Raw genomic sequence first — 16,591 nt, forward strand, 5'->3', positions numbered from 1 at the left:
TACTGAAAATAGCTTATAGCCATCTGTAATCATGGGAAATCAGACACAGAAGGGTTTTCCTCAGTCCTTAAGCCTTCCCTTCGAGGAAACAGAAGGTCAGATGGCGCTCCTGGGCCATGACTGCCCCCAGGGGCTGCTTCTCTTAACCACTTGACTCTGAGGTTTGACCACCATGAGCTTGGACCTTTCCCAAGAATGACACCTTTGGCGTAATGCTCCCACTCTGTGACTTGAAGCCCGTGCCCAATGAGGGCAGGAAACCCCTCTTTCCAGAACATCTGGACTCGCCATATAGCAGTCATCTTATCTCCAAGTAGAAGTGCTCTCTTGGGACAGTCACAGGAATGTGCTGCTGTGAGAGCTCACTTCAAGAGTGCCAGCCGGGAAGAAAGTAGCGAGCAGACAACCCCCAGCTGCCATGCCTGTTTTCCCATGGTTATGGTCTCCTTGGACTTGTCCCATGACTACACCCAGCAGAGGTACACTAGAAGGCTATCTCTGTACCGGGAAGATTCCTGCTAGGGAATCTGTGTCCCAGAGCTCTGGTTGGCCTGCCTGGCTTTCTCAGAGCTGCCCTGGAGTCTCAGGTGCTTCCTGCCTGCTTATCCATCCTTTCCGAATCTCCCCTTCTTATGTGTCAGACTCACAGCCTCCCTGCCCTTACTCCTCTTTCCTTTGTCCTTCACATACATACGCCAGGAAATCACCTGCACATCTAATTCTGTCTGGAAATCTCTTCCTTTGTTTTACTCTTGTCAGTGGAAAATCTTGGAGGTTATTAAGGAGATTCAAGAATTTTTAGCCTCCTTGGTTTCTCTACCTGTTCTTATCTCCTAAACCACCCCCGGCCAAGATGCTCCTGCTGTAATTGGATCAGGACAAATGAGCCCTTTTTCACAGAACTGGGGCACCTTTCCCTAAGGGCTTCCTGGATCCTAGTCTTCCCAGCCCTGTGCTTTTGGCTATTCTGGACCCAGAGCCTAGGGGACACTCCAAGGGATGGCTGTGTAGGCAACACTCAGAGAAACTCACAAAGGTACCTCAACCAAGCAAGGCTGCCTTCAGCTGTTCTAGGGTGGAGAGGAGAACTGACTGCCAATGCCCCAGTGAAGCTCAGAGCTGCTAATGAATGGGCCAGAGCAAAGATGGGGAGCTCCAGGGTTGGGTCCTAAGAGACACTGCACAGAGCACACTTCCCAGAGGACGGCCCCAAAGCCTGAACATATGGGGGGACAGTTTGCAGAGACCACAGGCTCAGCCCTGCCAGCCAGGGCTACAGGAAAGGGATATGTTTTTCATGAGGCTGTGAGGAGCTCAGCTCCTTGGTCTAAGAGACGGGTGAGGGCTCTTATCCCATCACTTCCCCACACTCCTCTTCCAGCCACGTTAGAGTGCCATCTTGCCTCAAGTACATCTCCATCTGACACCTCACAGCTTCACCCGTTGGCTCTCTCTAGGTGGGACAGTCTTTCTACACTTTGTGCAAGGGAAAAATTCTGGGTCCTTTAAGATCCAGCTGCAGGAAGCCTTCCCTAACACATTCAATGTTAGCCTTTCTTTCTCAGTGTTCCACAGTGCTGGGCAGAGTGGAAAAATGGGCCAAGCCCCTTCCCTGGTCTTCCCACGATCCCTCATTTCGTGTAAATCGGTGTTGTGGAGACTTCCCTCAGCTTGCCTGCAGCCCCCTTAAAAATACAGTATCCAAGCAGGACAGGACCAGGGGCTTCTGTTCCTGTGGGTGACCAAAGGGCTTTCCTCAGGGATCCAGTCTTAAACATGGCTGGAGAGGTAGGAGAGTGTGACGGGGAGGCTGTGGCTCTAGAACCATGCTGTGTGACTCCATCTGTAGTTGGGTCCCTAGTGTGTGGTTTAAGCTTTCTGAACCTCCGGTTCTTCATCTATAAAACATAGATAATAATAGCACACCCCCCAAAGGTAGCTACGATTGTCAAGCAAGTTAATCCATGGAATGTACTTAAAACAAGACCTGGCACATGGCAGGAGGCTGTATGACAGAAGTGACATATGCAGCTGTTACCAGCACTGTCCCCAGATCAAGGCTGGAACCCAAGCCTCCCACCTCTAGTGTGAGGCGGTAGTAACAAGAGTTGGGAGACAGCAGGTTTGTCCCATGCGGGCAGCAGAGTGCAGAAGTGACTTTCTCCCATGATGAGAGGAAACTGAGTCGTTCTGAGAGCTGCCGGAGCATTTCAGTCCCAGTCCCCTCCCTGTGACGGGGTTCCTTATCAGGAACTTATCACACTATTACCGTCAGCTACAAGGGGAATTATCTGTCACCTGCTACTTTCACAGGCCACTCCCAGACCACTATCTTAGGGAAACCATGTGCCTGACCCCCGCATCCCATCCTATCTATGGAATTCTCCTGCCCAGTCCTGCCCTGCCCTCCTTCTCAAGCACTGATACGTGAAGAATGACCATGAAAAAGCAGACATGTTCAAGCCAGAATTGTCCCAAATCATCCAGAAGGGCCAGAGCATGCTGGGTAAGGAGGAGGAGACCTGGGACATGGAGGGGCTCTGCATAACTGCCCCATACTGGGCTTCAAACATTTGCTTTTCTGATGTTTACCCCAATCAGCCCCCAAGCCTTCTCTGTAGGGCAGGTACAGAACCCTGGGGTAAGTGACAGATAATGGCAAGGACCTTCCAATGGGAAATGCACACACATGAACTTGTAACTCATGTCTAGACCCTCCAGGACCCAGTGGGTCTGGCGAGGAGGAGACAGGGCCTGCTCCATCAGACCACTGGGAGCAAGGACAGTCAAGAGGATTCAGGCAAGAGGGTCAGAGAGAGAAGTGTAAACCACAGAGTGTCTTAAGACTTCCTGTGGTCATTTTCAGAGGGAGCTGCTGAGAAAAGGGGTCTTCATGGAGGAGGGACAATGTAACAATTTGTAGACTTGGAGCCAACAGCTCTGAGTTTGAACCCTGCCTCTGATACTGACTTGCTTGATCTACACAACTCTGTACTTTGTTACCCAATGTGGTAGCCACTAAGCATGTGCAGCATGGAACATGTGAACCCTGGCTCCTGTGACTAGGATGGAATTGTACATTTTACTTAATGATGACTGAATTAAAGTAGCCACCTGTGGGCGCCATATTGGAAAGCATGAGGCTAGACATTTAATTTCCATGAACCTCATCTGGATCCTGAGGAAAACAGGAACCTCCACAGCAGTATTTCACAAAGCATGAACAAGACACTTATGTAAGGACTTAGACCATGGCAGGAAAGCCATGCTAGTTGCAATTAGTTGAGGGTGTTATTTAAAGGTGTGGGGGTGTTTACAAGCAAAGCAGAAACAGGGCAGAAGATTGAGAAGATGGACCACAGCTGCATTGGAAGGTATTGGAAGTCACATTGTGGCTGGCAGAACTTCGAAATATGTTTTTAGATGATTCATACATTTTCATTACTTTGCTACCCCATCTGTTTCCCATCAGCAAACCCTTAAAATGCAAGAAGGGCAGTTTACTGGTATTTGGGAGCTATGAGGAAGAAGGATTTGTGTTCCTGTCTGTACCCAGCCTGAGGCCGTGACCCTGAGTTCACAGCAGGTGAGGAAACAGCATGGTAAGGCAAAGAGGTAGAGGCCTTGCTGCTCTGTGCCAATGGGCATGGACAACCAGAGACTGGGTTCAGGGCCGAATAGGAGGAATGTGAGCTTCCCCAGAACAGAGATGGACTGACATGAGAGAGTGCATGTATGCACTCACCCTACCTGGGGCTTTTGTGATATTGTTCACCAGGAGGGTCTGTTTTTGTGGGGACCCCAAAACTTCTGAGAACAGTGGAAGGCCCTTCCTCTAAGGAAGTGGGTGGTAGGCTGAACATGGGGTTAGTGGAGAAGCAGACACAGGCAGGGCCACAGCAAGGGAGTGACGCTCCAGAAGAGTCACTTATCTTTTCCTCCCTTGGTACTCAGGGCCTGGATTAGCCCCCATCACTCTCAGTCCAGCTTTAAGGGGCTCAAGAGGCATCTAGGCTGATTGGTCAAACACTGTCAAGAGGAGCAGTTCTTGGCATTAACACCCAGACCTCTGCAGGGTGAGCCAGACATGCTTGAATGCTCATGAGTCCCTCAACCTCAGGGTCATCTTTGGTACCCACAGCTGCCCCATCAAGACCTGCTCAAAGTGAGAGCTCCCCTCCAGCCTCAGGGTATACAGCCCTGGGGTTCAGATAGGGGCACGTCTCCTGGGGGTGCTTCCCACCCCCCTCCATGCAGGCAAGGGCTCAAAGTCAGGTTTCACATTTTGGATAGGCACAGGTGCTGCCCAAAGCCATAAGCAGCTATGTCAGCTCACATAGGACATCGGACATCCCAGGGAGCTTGTCCACCATATGTGTCCTGAGTGACACAGAACTCATTGGTGAAGATCCAAGGGTCCAATGGCACTAGGAACTTGCTTCTTTTAGTCCACTCTTGTGGATGGAGACACAGGAAGTCCTTCCTGCGTCCAGATATCCAGCAGGTTCCTGGCCTTCAGTGACTTCTATATGCCCTCAGAATGGAGTCTCCATTTGCCCATGGCATCCTCCTCCCTCTGCAGCCCAGGGGCTCTCACATTGCCACTACAGCTCCTCTGGTCCTCTCCACAGATAGGCTACTCTTTGCCTCCCAGCAAAGGGTTTCCCACACTGCCTTCTCCCCAGGAGTTCTTCTCGTCCCTTGGTGCCTCAACCTCCAGCAGTCACTCAATAATTAATTCCTCTGGCTAGGCTCCCATACATGCTGTGACTCTACACACCCCTCAGACCTAGGCTCCAACACCTCCCATATTCTGCCATGGCAGCTGTCTCGGCTGGAGTTGTATTTTTATTGGAATGGTTATTTGATGGATGCCTACTTTCCCTGCTGGACTGCAGCGTCCCTGAGTGGCAGAGAATCCGTCCATCTTGCAAATGGCACATAATATTTGTTCTCTAACTGCTTGTTGAGTGAATGAGGGATGTTCCTTCCTTCACCCTATGGTGTCCCTGGGGAGGAAGAGCAAGGGCACCTGCCCAGCCCTGGGCAGAGGAAAGTTGTGGCATATACATCTGTAGAACTGGCACTCATATCTTAGGCATCAAGACCGAGAAACAATTTGCAAGCCTGTGACACACTTCATGAGTGGCTTAGTGATAATGACAGTTTGCTTCCCTTCACCTACAACACCTCTACCTATAGATCCCCAAAGAGCAGAAATGATAAACTAAAATATACAAGATCCATCTATCAGCCTGTCAGCCATGCCCCTCCTGCCTTCCCTTCTCTAAACTTAGTTGCTAAATTATTGCACCTAATATCAATATTAATTATAACTGAGCCAGGTGAGGTGGCATATGCCTGTAACCCCAACACTCAGGAGGCTGAGGCAGGAAGATGGAGAGCTTGAGGTCATCCAGGGCTACATAATGAAATCCCCCCAAGACAGTAATTCACAGCTAGCATTTATGAGCACTTACTAGGAGCCAGAGTTTACTTTAAGCACTTCACATACACAGACTCCTTCAATCATCATAACAACACCACGAAGTCTTCATTTTACAGTTGCGGAAGCTAAGGCAGACAGAGCTTACGTCATTGTCTAAGGACCCACTGTCTCCCCACCAGCATCCTGGAATTCACATCATGGATGCTTGTTCCCAGGCCCTGCTTCTTTGTGTTCTTTAAAAGCAAAAATGTCTCATAGAACGCACCCAGGAGTACGGTGACACAAACTGCAAATACCCCTCACGGAGCACAAGGCGCTCCTGGAGTTGCTGTTAATTGCTGTGTAGCGTCCTGCACACGACAGCTCCTGTGACAAATTCCTCAGAAGCTCAGAGCTAAGGGAAAGGGGTCCTTTTGCATTCTGGTTTCCTTACTTTGTTGAACCATGATAGCTAAGGAATTGGTCAAGTTCCTTTCTCTGCTTTGGCTGCCGGGAAGCTCAGAGGTACATTTTATGTCTATTTCAGCAGTTTCTGCTAACCCTGATTTTTCTCCCACTTTGTTGAATTTACTCTCTTTTTATCGGTCTTTATGCCTCAGACCTATGCTTTCACTCTGTTTTTCCATCCATGTGCCAGACTCATTTGTTCATGATAAGATACCTCAAAGCTTTTCCCAAGAATGTAGGGTTCAAATGTTGTGATTTTTAAAAAGCAGTCTCTCTCACCCTGTCGAGGAACAAGTGTCCAGTCATATGAGCTTCCACCCCCACACTGACGTCCCTTTCCTCTCTCTAGACACACCGGCAAGTTACTGTCTCCCCCACAAAAAGCCTCTGTGCTCTTGGGTCAGTGCCCTGAGATCCCAGGCTGGGTGTTTGTGGACTGCCCCAGTCACGTGACATCCAGGCCCATTCCACCAAGAATAAAGGGGGAACTGAATCCTATCTCTACTTCTGCCTTTTAAAAAATCATGCTCCCCAAAATTCTTTCTTGAGCATACTCCAACCATCCAAAGAGATGGTGTTGAGTTTTAGTTTCTGATGGGTTATTTCCAAAATAATGTGAATTTAAGTACATTGGGTATGCCCTGTCAACTCCCAGTCTTCTTCTCAGCCCCGATTCTCGTACTTCCCTAGGTGCTATGGTCCCGTAGCATGTAATAATTTTAATGCACAGTATTGAGTCCCCTTTCCTCTGAGAGCACAGCCCGGTTTTCCTCTGAGAGTGGCCCTGTCTCCATTTGATGCATTCTGAGGACTGCCAGGGAAGTCCTCGGTGAACTTCTGCCTGTCCTAGACACAGCTCAGCCGGTTGCCCTCTTACTGGAAGGTGACTTTTGAGCACCATGTCCCAGGGAATAAGCACGGTTCCTGAACACAGGAATGCCCTTTATGCTGCCATGTACCTGGCACTGTCCTCTGCCTGGTCCGTTTGTGGCTCAGCTTCTAGTTTAGTTGCCTGAAACTTCCGAATCAAAACTTCTTCTGCTTCTGATGGTGAAGTCTGATTCTGTTGCTTATAACTCCAAAACCCTAACAGATACACGATTTCCCCTCCCCCCCTCCACACACTAAGAATGAAGGAGGACCTGGTCTCTTTTTACCTCAAGTGAGAGTTCAAAGTACAGGACATCGAAGTCAAGATTTAGGAGAAGACGAAGAAAAACCCAAAGGCTAGAGAAAGAGGGATGTTCAATTTTGTGGTAGACTAAATTATTTTCCAACAGTACTCACTCCCCCACCAGTCTCAATGGAGAAATGTGCTTCCCCAGTCCATTCGTGTTGACCTTGCCCACGTGATTTGCCTTGGCCAATGGATGTGGTACGAGAGTGTGCCAGTTCTGAACATAGAGCCCTCTGTGTTCCTGCTTATCTCTACAGGAGACTTCCATCTCCCCCATGAGACAGACACGTTGTAGGAAGAATGAGTGAATGAACAAGACATGGGGCCAACCTGGACCCAACTCACAGCCTGGAGCCAGGCTCAGTCTGCAGAAGCGGAACCCTAGTGCAATGGTTGAGGATAAGTGTCCCCTAAAGGCCCATGTGTTAAAGGCTGTGTCACCAGTCTGTGGCACTATTTGGAGGTGTTGGTGACTCTAAGAGGTGGAGCTAGTGGGAGGAAATCAGGTTGCTGGGAACGCCAGCCCCTTTCTCTTTCTCCCTCTGCTTCCCAGCCACCCTGGGGTGAACAGCTTCCTCCACACTTGCTTCTGCTATGATGTGCTGCCTAAAAGCAACAGTGCCAACCAAACCTGGACTGAAACCTCCAAAACTGTGAGCCTTTCCTCTTCTTAAGTTGATTATTTCAGGTATCTGGACAGCAGCAGAGAGCTGAATGGAGATGTATGAATAAGAAATCAAGGCTTTCCCTGAGGTTCTAAGATGTTCCCTTTGTTAGGCAGCATTCTACGACCTTTCAAGCCCAACAGTGTTAGGATTCATGCAGCCTAGGGAGGACAGGGGTTGCCTACCTGCCACTTTGACCTGGTTGGGAGCACAGGCTTTGCAGGGGAGCACCTGGAACTCCTCCGCCTGGTACATGGAGTAGTCAGTACTGGCGATGACCACTGTGTCCCCAGGCTTCCATGATTGCACATTGTCCTCCAGACTCAAGATGGTGCTGTTCACGTTGGTGTCAATGGTGACCGTGAGCTTGGGCCTCACTGTAACCCAAGACAGGAAGAACTGAGATCCAGCCCTTTGCCCTCTGCAAACTTCTGGCTGTCCACCTCTTCCTTTCCCTCCCTAAAAACGCAAATGTCAGGTTTGCCTATCCAAAACCCAAATCACCAGGCTTGCTCCATCCCAGTTTTGGTACATACAGGTTTTTGAAGTCAACAAAAAACCTGACCAAAAAAGAGCCATTCATTAGGTCTGGGCAGGGGAATTTTCCACTAACTTCTCAGTGGAGTTAAATGTGCCTGCCCCGCCACACCCTCTTTGCTCAAGATGTAAAACAAATATAGCTTCTCTCAACTATTACTTACAGTAGCCATAAACCTCTCCCTCTGCAGAAGTCCCATCCCTAATGACTGCCTTCTGGAGATGGCTGATTGCCTCCTAGAACAAACCAGCCGTTTCCAGCCCCTTCTAAGGAGAGACACTCAGGAAACTGGTCTGAAACAATAGCAACCCAAGAAGCAAAGTGCTTCACCTCTCTGTAGGGGAGTCTGGAGGGTCAGCTCTGCTCATCTGCACCCTGGTGCTCCTGGACCAGCCCCTCCCCTTCCAGAAAGGCTAAGGGTCGCTCCTTGACACACTGGTACTCTACCCAGCCACCCAGATCAGAACGCACAGCTGGCAGCAACTCAAGGAGCCACGGCTGCAGTTCTGACCCAAGGAGGAGACAGGCGGCTTACCAGGCTTCCCACAGAGGAACCGCACACGGTAGCTCTGGCAGGCACGACCCTGGTCGTAGCAAGCAAACCTATAATCCTGGCCCTTCTTGTAGACAACTTCAGTGCTGAGGTTAACTCCATCCATTGTCGTGGCCTGTGAATGGCACAGATATTAGAGAGCAAAGTCTTTTTCTTTTTTAATAAGAAGGAGGGTGATGATGAATGTTCTCAACATACACTTGTAAGCCTAAAACTGTCACTGGTGCAACAATATTTGCTACAGCCCAGGATTATTGTCTCACCACTTGTCCACATGCTTTGTTGTAAGAAAGACAGCATAAAGTCTCAGAATGAATACATGTGTCAGTCCTACATATTTGATATGCACACCAGTGACTTAAAACTTTCTGCTCCTCACTGGATGAACATTAATGGAGGATTATAACAGAGCAGGCTCTGTTAGGATCTGAGTCTGCTGCTTCTTACAGCTTTTACCACCCCCCAGCACCACACTCAGTCAGGGGCTGACATTTATTTACCAAGGAGCCTAGACAGGCTCATCCCTTAAAAATTGCTTGTGCTTGGCTCCATCCTCAGAGGCTCAGATTTGATCAAGTCTGGGCAGCAGCCTGCCATCAGGACTCTTAAAAGTTGATTCTAATGGTTGGTAAAGTTTGAGAACCACTTGTGTAGTAAGGGAGTTCAATGTTTACACATGCGTCATTTCATCTTCATTTTGCTTTGATAGCAAAACTATGAGTTGTCGTTAGAAGTAAAGAAAATGACACTCAGAAACACTGAGTAACTTGCCCAGGATAACAAAGCTAGTACAGGGCAGAGCTAAAATTTGAGCCTAGACTTCTTGAACTGTGAAACTGGGGCTCCTAAGCCCTACCCAATCCTTCGCACAGATGCTTACAGCCTAATGTCCTTTGTTCAAGTGTCTGCCCCCTCCCAATGCATTCCTGAGCTCTGGGAGGGCAAGGAACAGGTTTTTGTCCACTTCCCTGTCCCCAGCATCCAGTGCAGGGCCAGGAACAGAGTGAGGTCTCAGTCCATGGGGGCTTCTGTGCAGGAAGCTACAAGACCAGGCAGAGAATTTAGGGAGTCCTCTGAAGGAGGACGCCATCTCTGCTAGCTGGGGCTCACCCCAAAGCCAGGGTGTGTCTGCATTAAGACTGGGACTATCATTCAGAGACATGCAATTTAGAGCAAGGGTTACAGCTATTGTAGAACTGGCACAGAAACCAAAGGGACCAGTAGAAGTAGGGAGGCAAAGTACAGCCAACCTTGAGGAGAGAGAAGGAGGGAGAGTGAGACATCTTAGGTGTTTTGAACCCAACAGACCTGTCGTTTTTTGCTTAAAAGAAAAGTCACATAGATGTGAAGAATCAAAATTCATAGCTAAAATTCAAGCAACACGTGCACACATTATCGTGGGTGGTCCCTACAGCAGCAGACGGACAAGGATACTACACTTGCTCTTACAGGAAACTCTTGAGGCCCAGAGAGGTTCAGACCCAAGCTCAAGGTCATCTGACCTGATGAGCTCCTGAAGCTCGTGTGTTCCTCACCGGGACACCCCATAACCCTGAGAACTGGGCCTGGACCTTCCTCAAGGCACAGTGTGCAGCAATAATTTCAAGGGAATGTCTGCTTAATCGTGCTGCTTTCTGTGTTCTCCTGTTTCTAACCTGAAGACTGACCTCAGTATTAGATAAGAAGACTTATCAATAGCTGTTCAGTGAGATGGATTTCATTTTAGGTGGACAGAAGGTTATTGCTCATAATAGAAATAAGATAATCATAGTATTGTAATTAATAATAAATCAAAATAATTTTTAACAAAAATGTTTATGGTGCTTACTGTGGTTCAGGCATTTCATGTATTGTCACATTAAATCCAAAAGAAATCCCATGAGGGGAGCATTACTTCTCCTGTTTTTGCAGGTGAGCACACTGAGGCTCTCAGTTAAACAACTCAACTGATATCTGTGACCAAGACAGAATTTAAGATGGCACTCATTTCTTCAGGGATTCAGAAGAAGGGTGGAAGAGCTGTGGGGCCTCTGGGGATGTGGAAGGTGCCTGTGACCACAGGAAACTGACGGTTTCATTTCCACCTCACCGATAGGTTATCTGATTCAGACATTTAGCTGGACACTTCTGAAAAGAATGGCTTCTTGCTTCTCTCCCTCCCATGTATGTGGAACAAGGCTGGCTTTGCTTTTCCAGCCTCTGAAACACCTGCAGTACCTTCCCATCACCAATGTTACTTTTGTGAGCACGAAGAGATGCTATGGCTAAGCCTGGGGACCGCTAGTGATTCGGATGATAAGGAGCCAGGTGCACCTGACATCTCAGGAGTTAGCACCTCCTCTTTGGCACGAGAGATGGGGCTGGAACTCACCTTTGGGACACAATGACTCAGGGTGTTAATTGGCCACCTCAAGGGGCTCTGACTGTGCCAAGGAAATGTCAAGCTCTTATTCTGGAATTGGGCATTTTGAACTACTGAGGAGTTCAGCAAAACTCCCAGTTTTGGGGGAGTTTTTAAAAAATGCTCTCTCTGAGAAAGGCAGGCCCAAGATGTAGGGTAAGGAGGACACTGATGTTGGGTCTTTTATTCTTCTCTGGACCATGGATGACTGAGAACTTGAACTCATTGTCCCAGCTACTTGTTTTGTTGAAGGAAACTGAGCCCTGTGTTCTGGCTGCAGACAGTGGTTATAAAGTGTAGAATGAGTCCCCATGGAAGATCATGGCTTGTAGGCTCTCAGCCTAGGTTTAGCTGTGTTTGGGGACTCTTGGGGGGAAGGTACAGTGTCCATTCCAGGAGCAGAGAGAGAGAGAGAGAGAGAGAGAGAGGAAGCGTGGGAAACGCCTCAGGAAGGCTGTTTTCCTGGTACAGCAAGGTAATCCTTCCACAGCAACGCATTGGAGCCAGACGCCTGGCAGAGTGAGTGCAGAGGGATTTGTAGCCCATATGAGCATTCCTAAAGGATTTCCAGAGGCATTCAGAGAGGGGAGGCTGGTAAAGGACCTGGCTTCCTGTGGGCAAGTGAACCAAAGAGATAAAATTTTGGCTATTTCAGAATTAAAGCTGGAATGTACAAGGTCACAAGACAAAAATCACAATTAAATCCAAGAAGCAGGAAGTATGTGCTTTGGGGGAGTCAGTGCTTCTGGATTCTGTTGGACCCCAGAAGAATCTGCATCTTACAAGAAAATCTGAGTAAACCCTTCTCAATTACATTGGGGCCATGGGAAGGGAAGATCCCCAGCCAAGCAGTAAGAAAATTATCCCTGGCCTTCGCTAGGTTCAGAACAGAGTGTCCCCCTGGACAAGTGGTCCCTTGCCAGTGCAGAGCCAAAGCTCTGATTGGAAACACTCAGATGACCTGCCATGTGGCTTGGGAGACAGTGTTGTAGCAGTGTCTGTCCCTGCAGTTGAACTTGTATCCTTGGGGGGAGTGGTGCCAGAATCCCTAGGATACCAAAATCTGCCCATGCAAAGGTCCCTTATGTAAACAGCATAGTATTTATCATTACGCCGATCCTCCCATCTACTTTAAATACCTCTGCATTACTTATAATGCCTGATACCGTGTAAATGCTACCTAAATAGTTGTACTATATTGTTTGAGGAATATTGACAAGAAAGAAAAATCTAAACATGCTTAGTATAAATTCACTTTGTGAATATTTTTGAAGTGCTGGGGATTGAACCCAGCACCTCACACATGCTAAGCAAGTGCTCCATCATTGAGCTACATCCCTGCCCCCATCTTCCTAATATTTTTGATCCTCAGTTGGTTGAATCCATGGGTGCAAAACCTATGCATACAGAGGAGCAACTATGACTTCTAATTCCTTATCAAGCATTTAGGTGGCCTTAGATCTTGCTTTGGAACAGGACTGGGCATAAGGAAATAAGTCGCATTACTTTCCTATGTCTCCTGTTTCTCCTGCTGTCCCTGGCGTCCTATGTTTCTCATGCAGGGTTGGGGAATTGAAGCCTCTGTCCCCTGTGCAGGGATGAATTGGAAACCCGAATCCCTCATACAGGGCTGGTTGGGTTGGAGCCCCGTGTTCTGCATGGTGAATTGCAACATCTGGGCATCACTTCAACACTGTCCTGATGGGCCACCGAGCAGGTCCAGCTCTCCCTTGAGTAGAGTGAATGAGTGGTGGCCCTCTCTGAGCAAACACTGTCCATTCTTTGAATGGTGGCTTTCATTTAGCTTGTGTTCTCTCTCTGGGGTGGGCTCAGCCTGGCCCCCAAAATCATAGCAGAATCCTATCCACTCAAAGACCCAAAGGAAATCAATCAATGCAAGTCACACATGTCCCTGCAGCTGCTCCCATCTCAACCATGGCTGAAGCAGTAGGTAAGATGAAGGAGAAGAAAGCCTTATTTTTTGAAAGCGGGATCATCAGGAGAGAATTTAGTCTCATCCTTGAGGTAGAAAATGAGCCTCTCTTCAGTCTCTAAGGTGGGAATGGTACTTTCTGTCTTACCTGTCTCTCAGGAGGATCATAAGAGTCACATCACCCGGGTGATAAGAAAACTATGATCCATAGAGTCTTCTTTACAGTAAAGCCTCCCTAACTATTTGGTTGGTGTGAGTTGGGTACCTGGATGTCAATGGGACGAGTGCAGATTTTTCCTGGGTGAGCTACCCGGAGGTCTGAAATTTTCTCCCCGCCTTTAGTCTGAGGCACTTTGTCATGGTCGAACCACTCTGTCCATTCCACGTCTAGGCAGAAAGCAAAGAAAGGGTCAATCAGGAAGCTGTTCATGAGGCCCAGTTATGCCCAGTGTGGCTGCCAGAACCCTCATCTCAATGGGAATTGAGCGCCATCTATCCACGGTGGTGCCAGGCTTGCTGAGGGGTGTCTAAACAAACTGTCAACTCCCCCACATTCCCCACCTTTTAATAAAAACACCTCTTATTAACTTTCTGGTTTTGTAAAGGCAAAATATATTACTTGGCATTGCAAAAGCAAACAAAGGAAAAGGAGAAAAAAATCCATCTGCAGACTGCCCCTGGTGCTGCTGCTTCTCAGCCCTGTCAGGTGCTAAGCTCAATTCTTTCCTCACAGGGCCATTGCCTGGCATATAAAAGACACTCCAAGAACTAAGCTAAATGCCTTGGACCCCTACTGAGATAAAGTTCAATCCTAATCTTTTGGGGCAATTTGCCAATGTGGCTTGATAAGTTAAAAACCTCGGTTGCAGCCTCTGCACCATGAAGAGTTCCTATGTGTAAGAGAAAACCCTTGTTCTATAAAGATGATGATTCCTGTCTTTGATCAGGTTTTACCAGGTGGTCTCAAACTCCTCACCTTGGACCCACTCACTGGATGAAGAGACGTTGAAATGTTCTCCGTGTTCTGTCTGGAACAGTTTGAAAACACGGGCGGCGGCAGAACCTCTGTGTCCTGTCAGAGAGATGGATGCTTTAGCAACCAGACAGACCCCAAATTCCTAAAGTTGGGCTTCCAAGGCAGAGAAAGCCTGCTACACCCATGGATCTTGAACCATTTCAGAAAACAATTTTCTTTAGCAGAGGGCAGGCTACTCCCCCCATTTTTGTTTCAGCTTTGAAAGTTCAGGTGTAACCTTCCAACAAATTCATCACCTATCATGAGCTGAGCGCTCCTCCCCAGGTTAGACCAGCAGAGCCTCCCACAGCCTTCGCTGGGCAGTGGCTGTCACCCCCATATGACAAAGGCTCTCTACAGGTCTCTAACTCAAAATATCACTCCTGGGACTGCCTCTCAACTCCGAGCTTTCCTGTGCTATATCTGTGTTTCAAAATAAGTCAATGACGACTCCTTTGCAAATGTACATGTAATGGTGAGTGACTGACTTTCCATCGGTGTGGATCTTTGCCACTTTTGCGTAACGTGGCCAGTGAAGCAACTGGACCCTCTGCCAAGTGCTGGCATTGTCTGTCAAGACCCAAGAGCTTGTTGGTTACAGCGTCACTGAAGGAATCAGGCCTCTTGCCGTCACTTATTACCATGATATTCAATGTGGTCTTCCACAGAAGAAGAGGGATCTCCTTTCACAGTGAGAAAACTCCAAGGGTGCCTGAAATAAACAACAAGTAAAATCCTTCAGGTGTTTGAACCCACACCAGGGCAGGGTTGAGCCAGCATCAAGTGATTGGGCCTCCCTCCCTGCCATGGTGGGGGTGGGGGTGGTGGTAAATTCATTCACCAGTGGCCTCTCTTCTCTAAAGAAACAAAAGTCTTTCTTTGCAGGCACTGGTTCAGGATTCCTGGCTGCCCGGCTAGCCTGGCGTCTGCAGACTGTGAGCCTCTTAACTCCGTGGTGGCAGTGTTTGGGAATGAATCACAAATAAACAAACAGGCCAACAGCCTGGCCATAACACCCGCCAAGCTCAATTAGGCCCTGAAGCAAGAACCATAGGCAAGTGCGATCCAAGAGAGGAAGGTTACATCTCATGCCTATCACCCCTAAGAGTTGATCTCGAGGAAAATGCCACGGGCTAATGACTGACCGCTTCCATCCTTTGAAAAGCAGGAAATGTCTCTTCCTTGGAATGGGGATGGAGGGTAAAAAGGGTTATGACTTTGGAAAGCTGCACACCCATCTGCCCTCTACTAAACAGTGCACTGCCATGGGGCAGAAAGATTTTCTAATGCTTTTGTCTTCTCCATCATGCCTACTGCAGTTCAGAACAGGTCCCAGCACACAGCACCTTGAAATTCTAGGCTGAAGGAATTTACGAAATGGCAGGACTAACTCTCTGACTGTCCCTACCCTTTTCCCCTGAAGCAGATCCTAATCCCTGTATGTGGGAAGTGCCCCCCTAGACCCAGGAAGGAGGGATGCAGGAAGAATCTGGACAGACAGGCAGCCTCCCTACATTGTGACTCTCCACCTTTCATCAAAACCTAGTATGAGATGCTAGGTCTTCTAGTCCTTACAAAGGCTCACATCATATAAAGCTTATAATATTAAAGAACTCTGTTTTTCTCTTGTATATCAGTCTTTTTGTTAAAGGAGTCCTAGATAAGGACTTAGGCAAAGACAAGGTATTTTTTCCTCTCTATGGTAACCTATCTCTTACTATGAGATGCAAAATACCTGAGAAGCTTTTGTGATTTTTGTTTGGATCTTTTGTCTTGGAGAATAAGTCATTGAATGGTGTTTAATTGGGGTTGAAGATTCAGCAATGACACTCTCTCACTTAAAATCCCTTAATGGCTCCCCATTTCCCTTGGGATAAAAACCAAGCTCCTTAACACTGAGCCAAGACCCTCTGGTGCCTTCCCAGCCTCATTCTCATCCCTTTCCCTGGCACATATAATGTAATTCCTTCTTTAGGAGAGCCACGCTTTGGCCCTAGGCCTCTCTGTGGGCCCTACATGGCCTCCTCCCACCTGCAAGTCTGCACCACACTCCACTTGCTCACTGTGTTGCCCTCTCATGCTCCACAGTCCCCACAAATCTATGTCTTCTCACCCAACCTTGACATGCCTGGTCCAGCCCAGTGCCTCCCAGCAATATCTGCTTGATAATTGCTTCCTAAGCCTCAGGACCTCCACTGATTTTTAGATGCCCTGACCTTGTTACTCAAAGTGTGGCCCCAAACAAAGGAGGGATGAATGTGCATTTCCTGCCTACCCATCCTCTTACCCACATGGATGGCCATGATGAAACATGGCAGCACCCATCCTTCCCATGGCTCTTGTTTATAAGAAGATGATAGTTGCTATTAGTTATTGAGCACTTATTCTGTGTCAGGCAGGATGACAAATATTT

The 16,591-nt window shown here is 48.2% G+C and overlaps 1 protein-coding gene across 2 annotated transcripts in view; it reads right to left on the bottom strand.

The window, feature by feature from the left end:
- Cemip (cell migration inducing hyaluronidase 1) overlaps positions 1-16,591 on the bottom strand; it is a 143,151-nt gene that overhangs the window by 38,301 nt on the left and 88,259 nt on the right. For both annotated transcript variants that reach the window (XM_020181136.2, XM_074061780.1), the window contains exons 7-11: positions 14,820-14,890; positions 14,140-14,235; positions 13,429-13,550; positions 8,812-8,944; positions 7,924-8,115 (exon numbers count right to left, since the gene is read on the bottom strand). In XM_020181136.2, coding sequence (XP_020036725.2) covers positions 7,924-8,115; positions 8,812-8,944; positions 13,429-13,550; positions 14,140-14,235; positions 14,820-14,890 — 614 coding nt within the window. The remainder of the gene's footprint in view (positions 1-7,923; positions 8,116-8,811; positions 8,945-13,428; positions 13,551-14,139; positions 14,236-14,819; positions 14,891-16,591) is intronic.

Source organism: Castor canadensis, chromosome 19 (genome assembly GCF_047511655.1).
Source record: "Castor canadensis chromosome 19, mCasCan1.hap1v2, whole genome shotgun sequence".
Taxonomy (NCBI): Eukaryota; Metazoa; Chordata; class Mammalia; order Rodentia; family Castoridae; genus Castor; species Castor canadensis.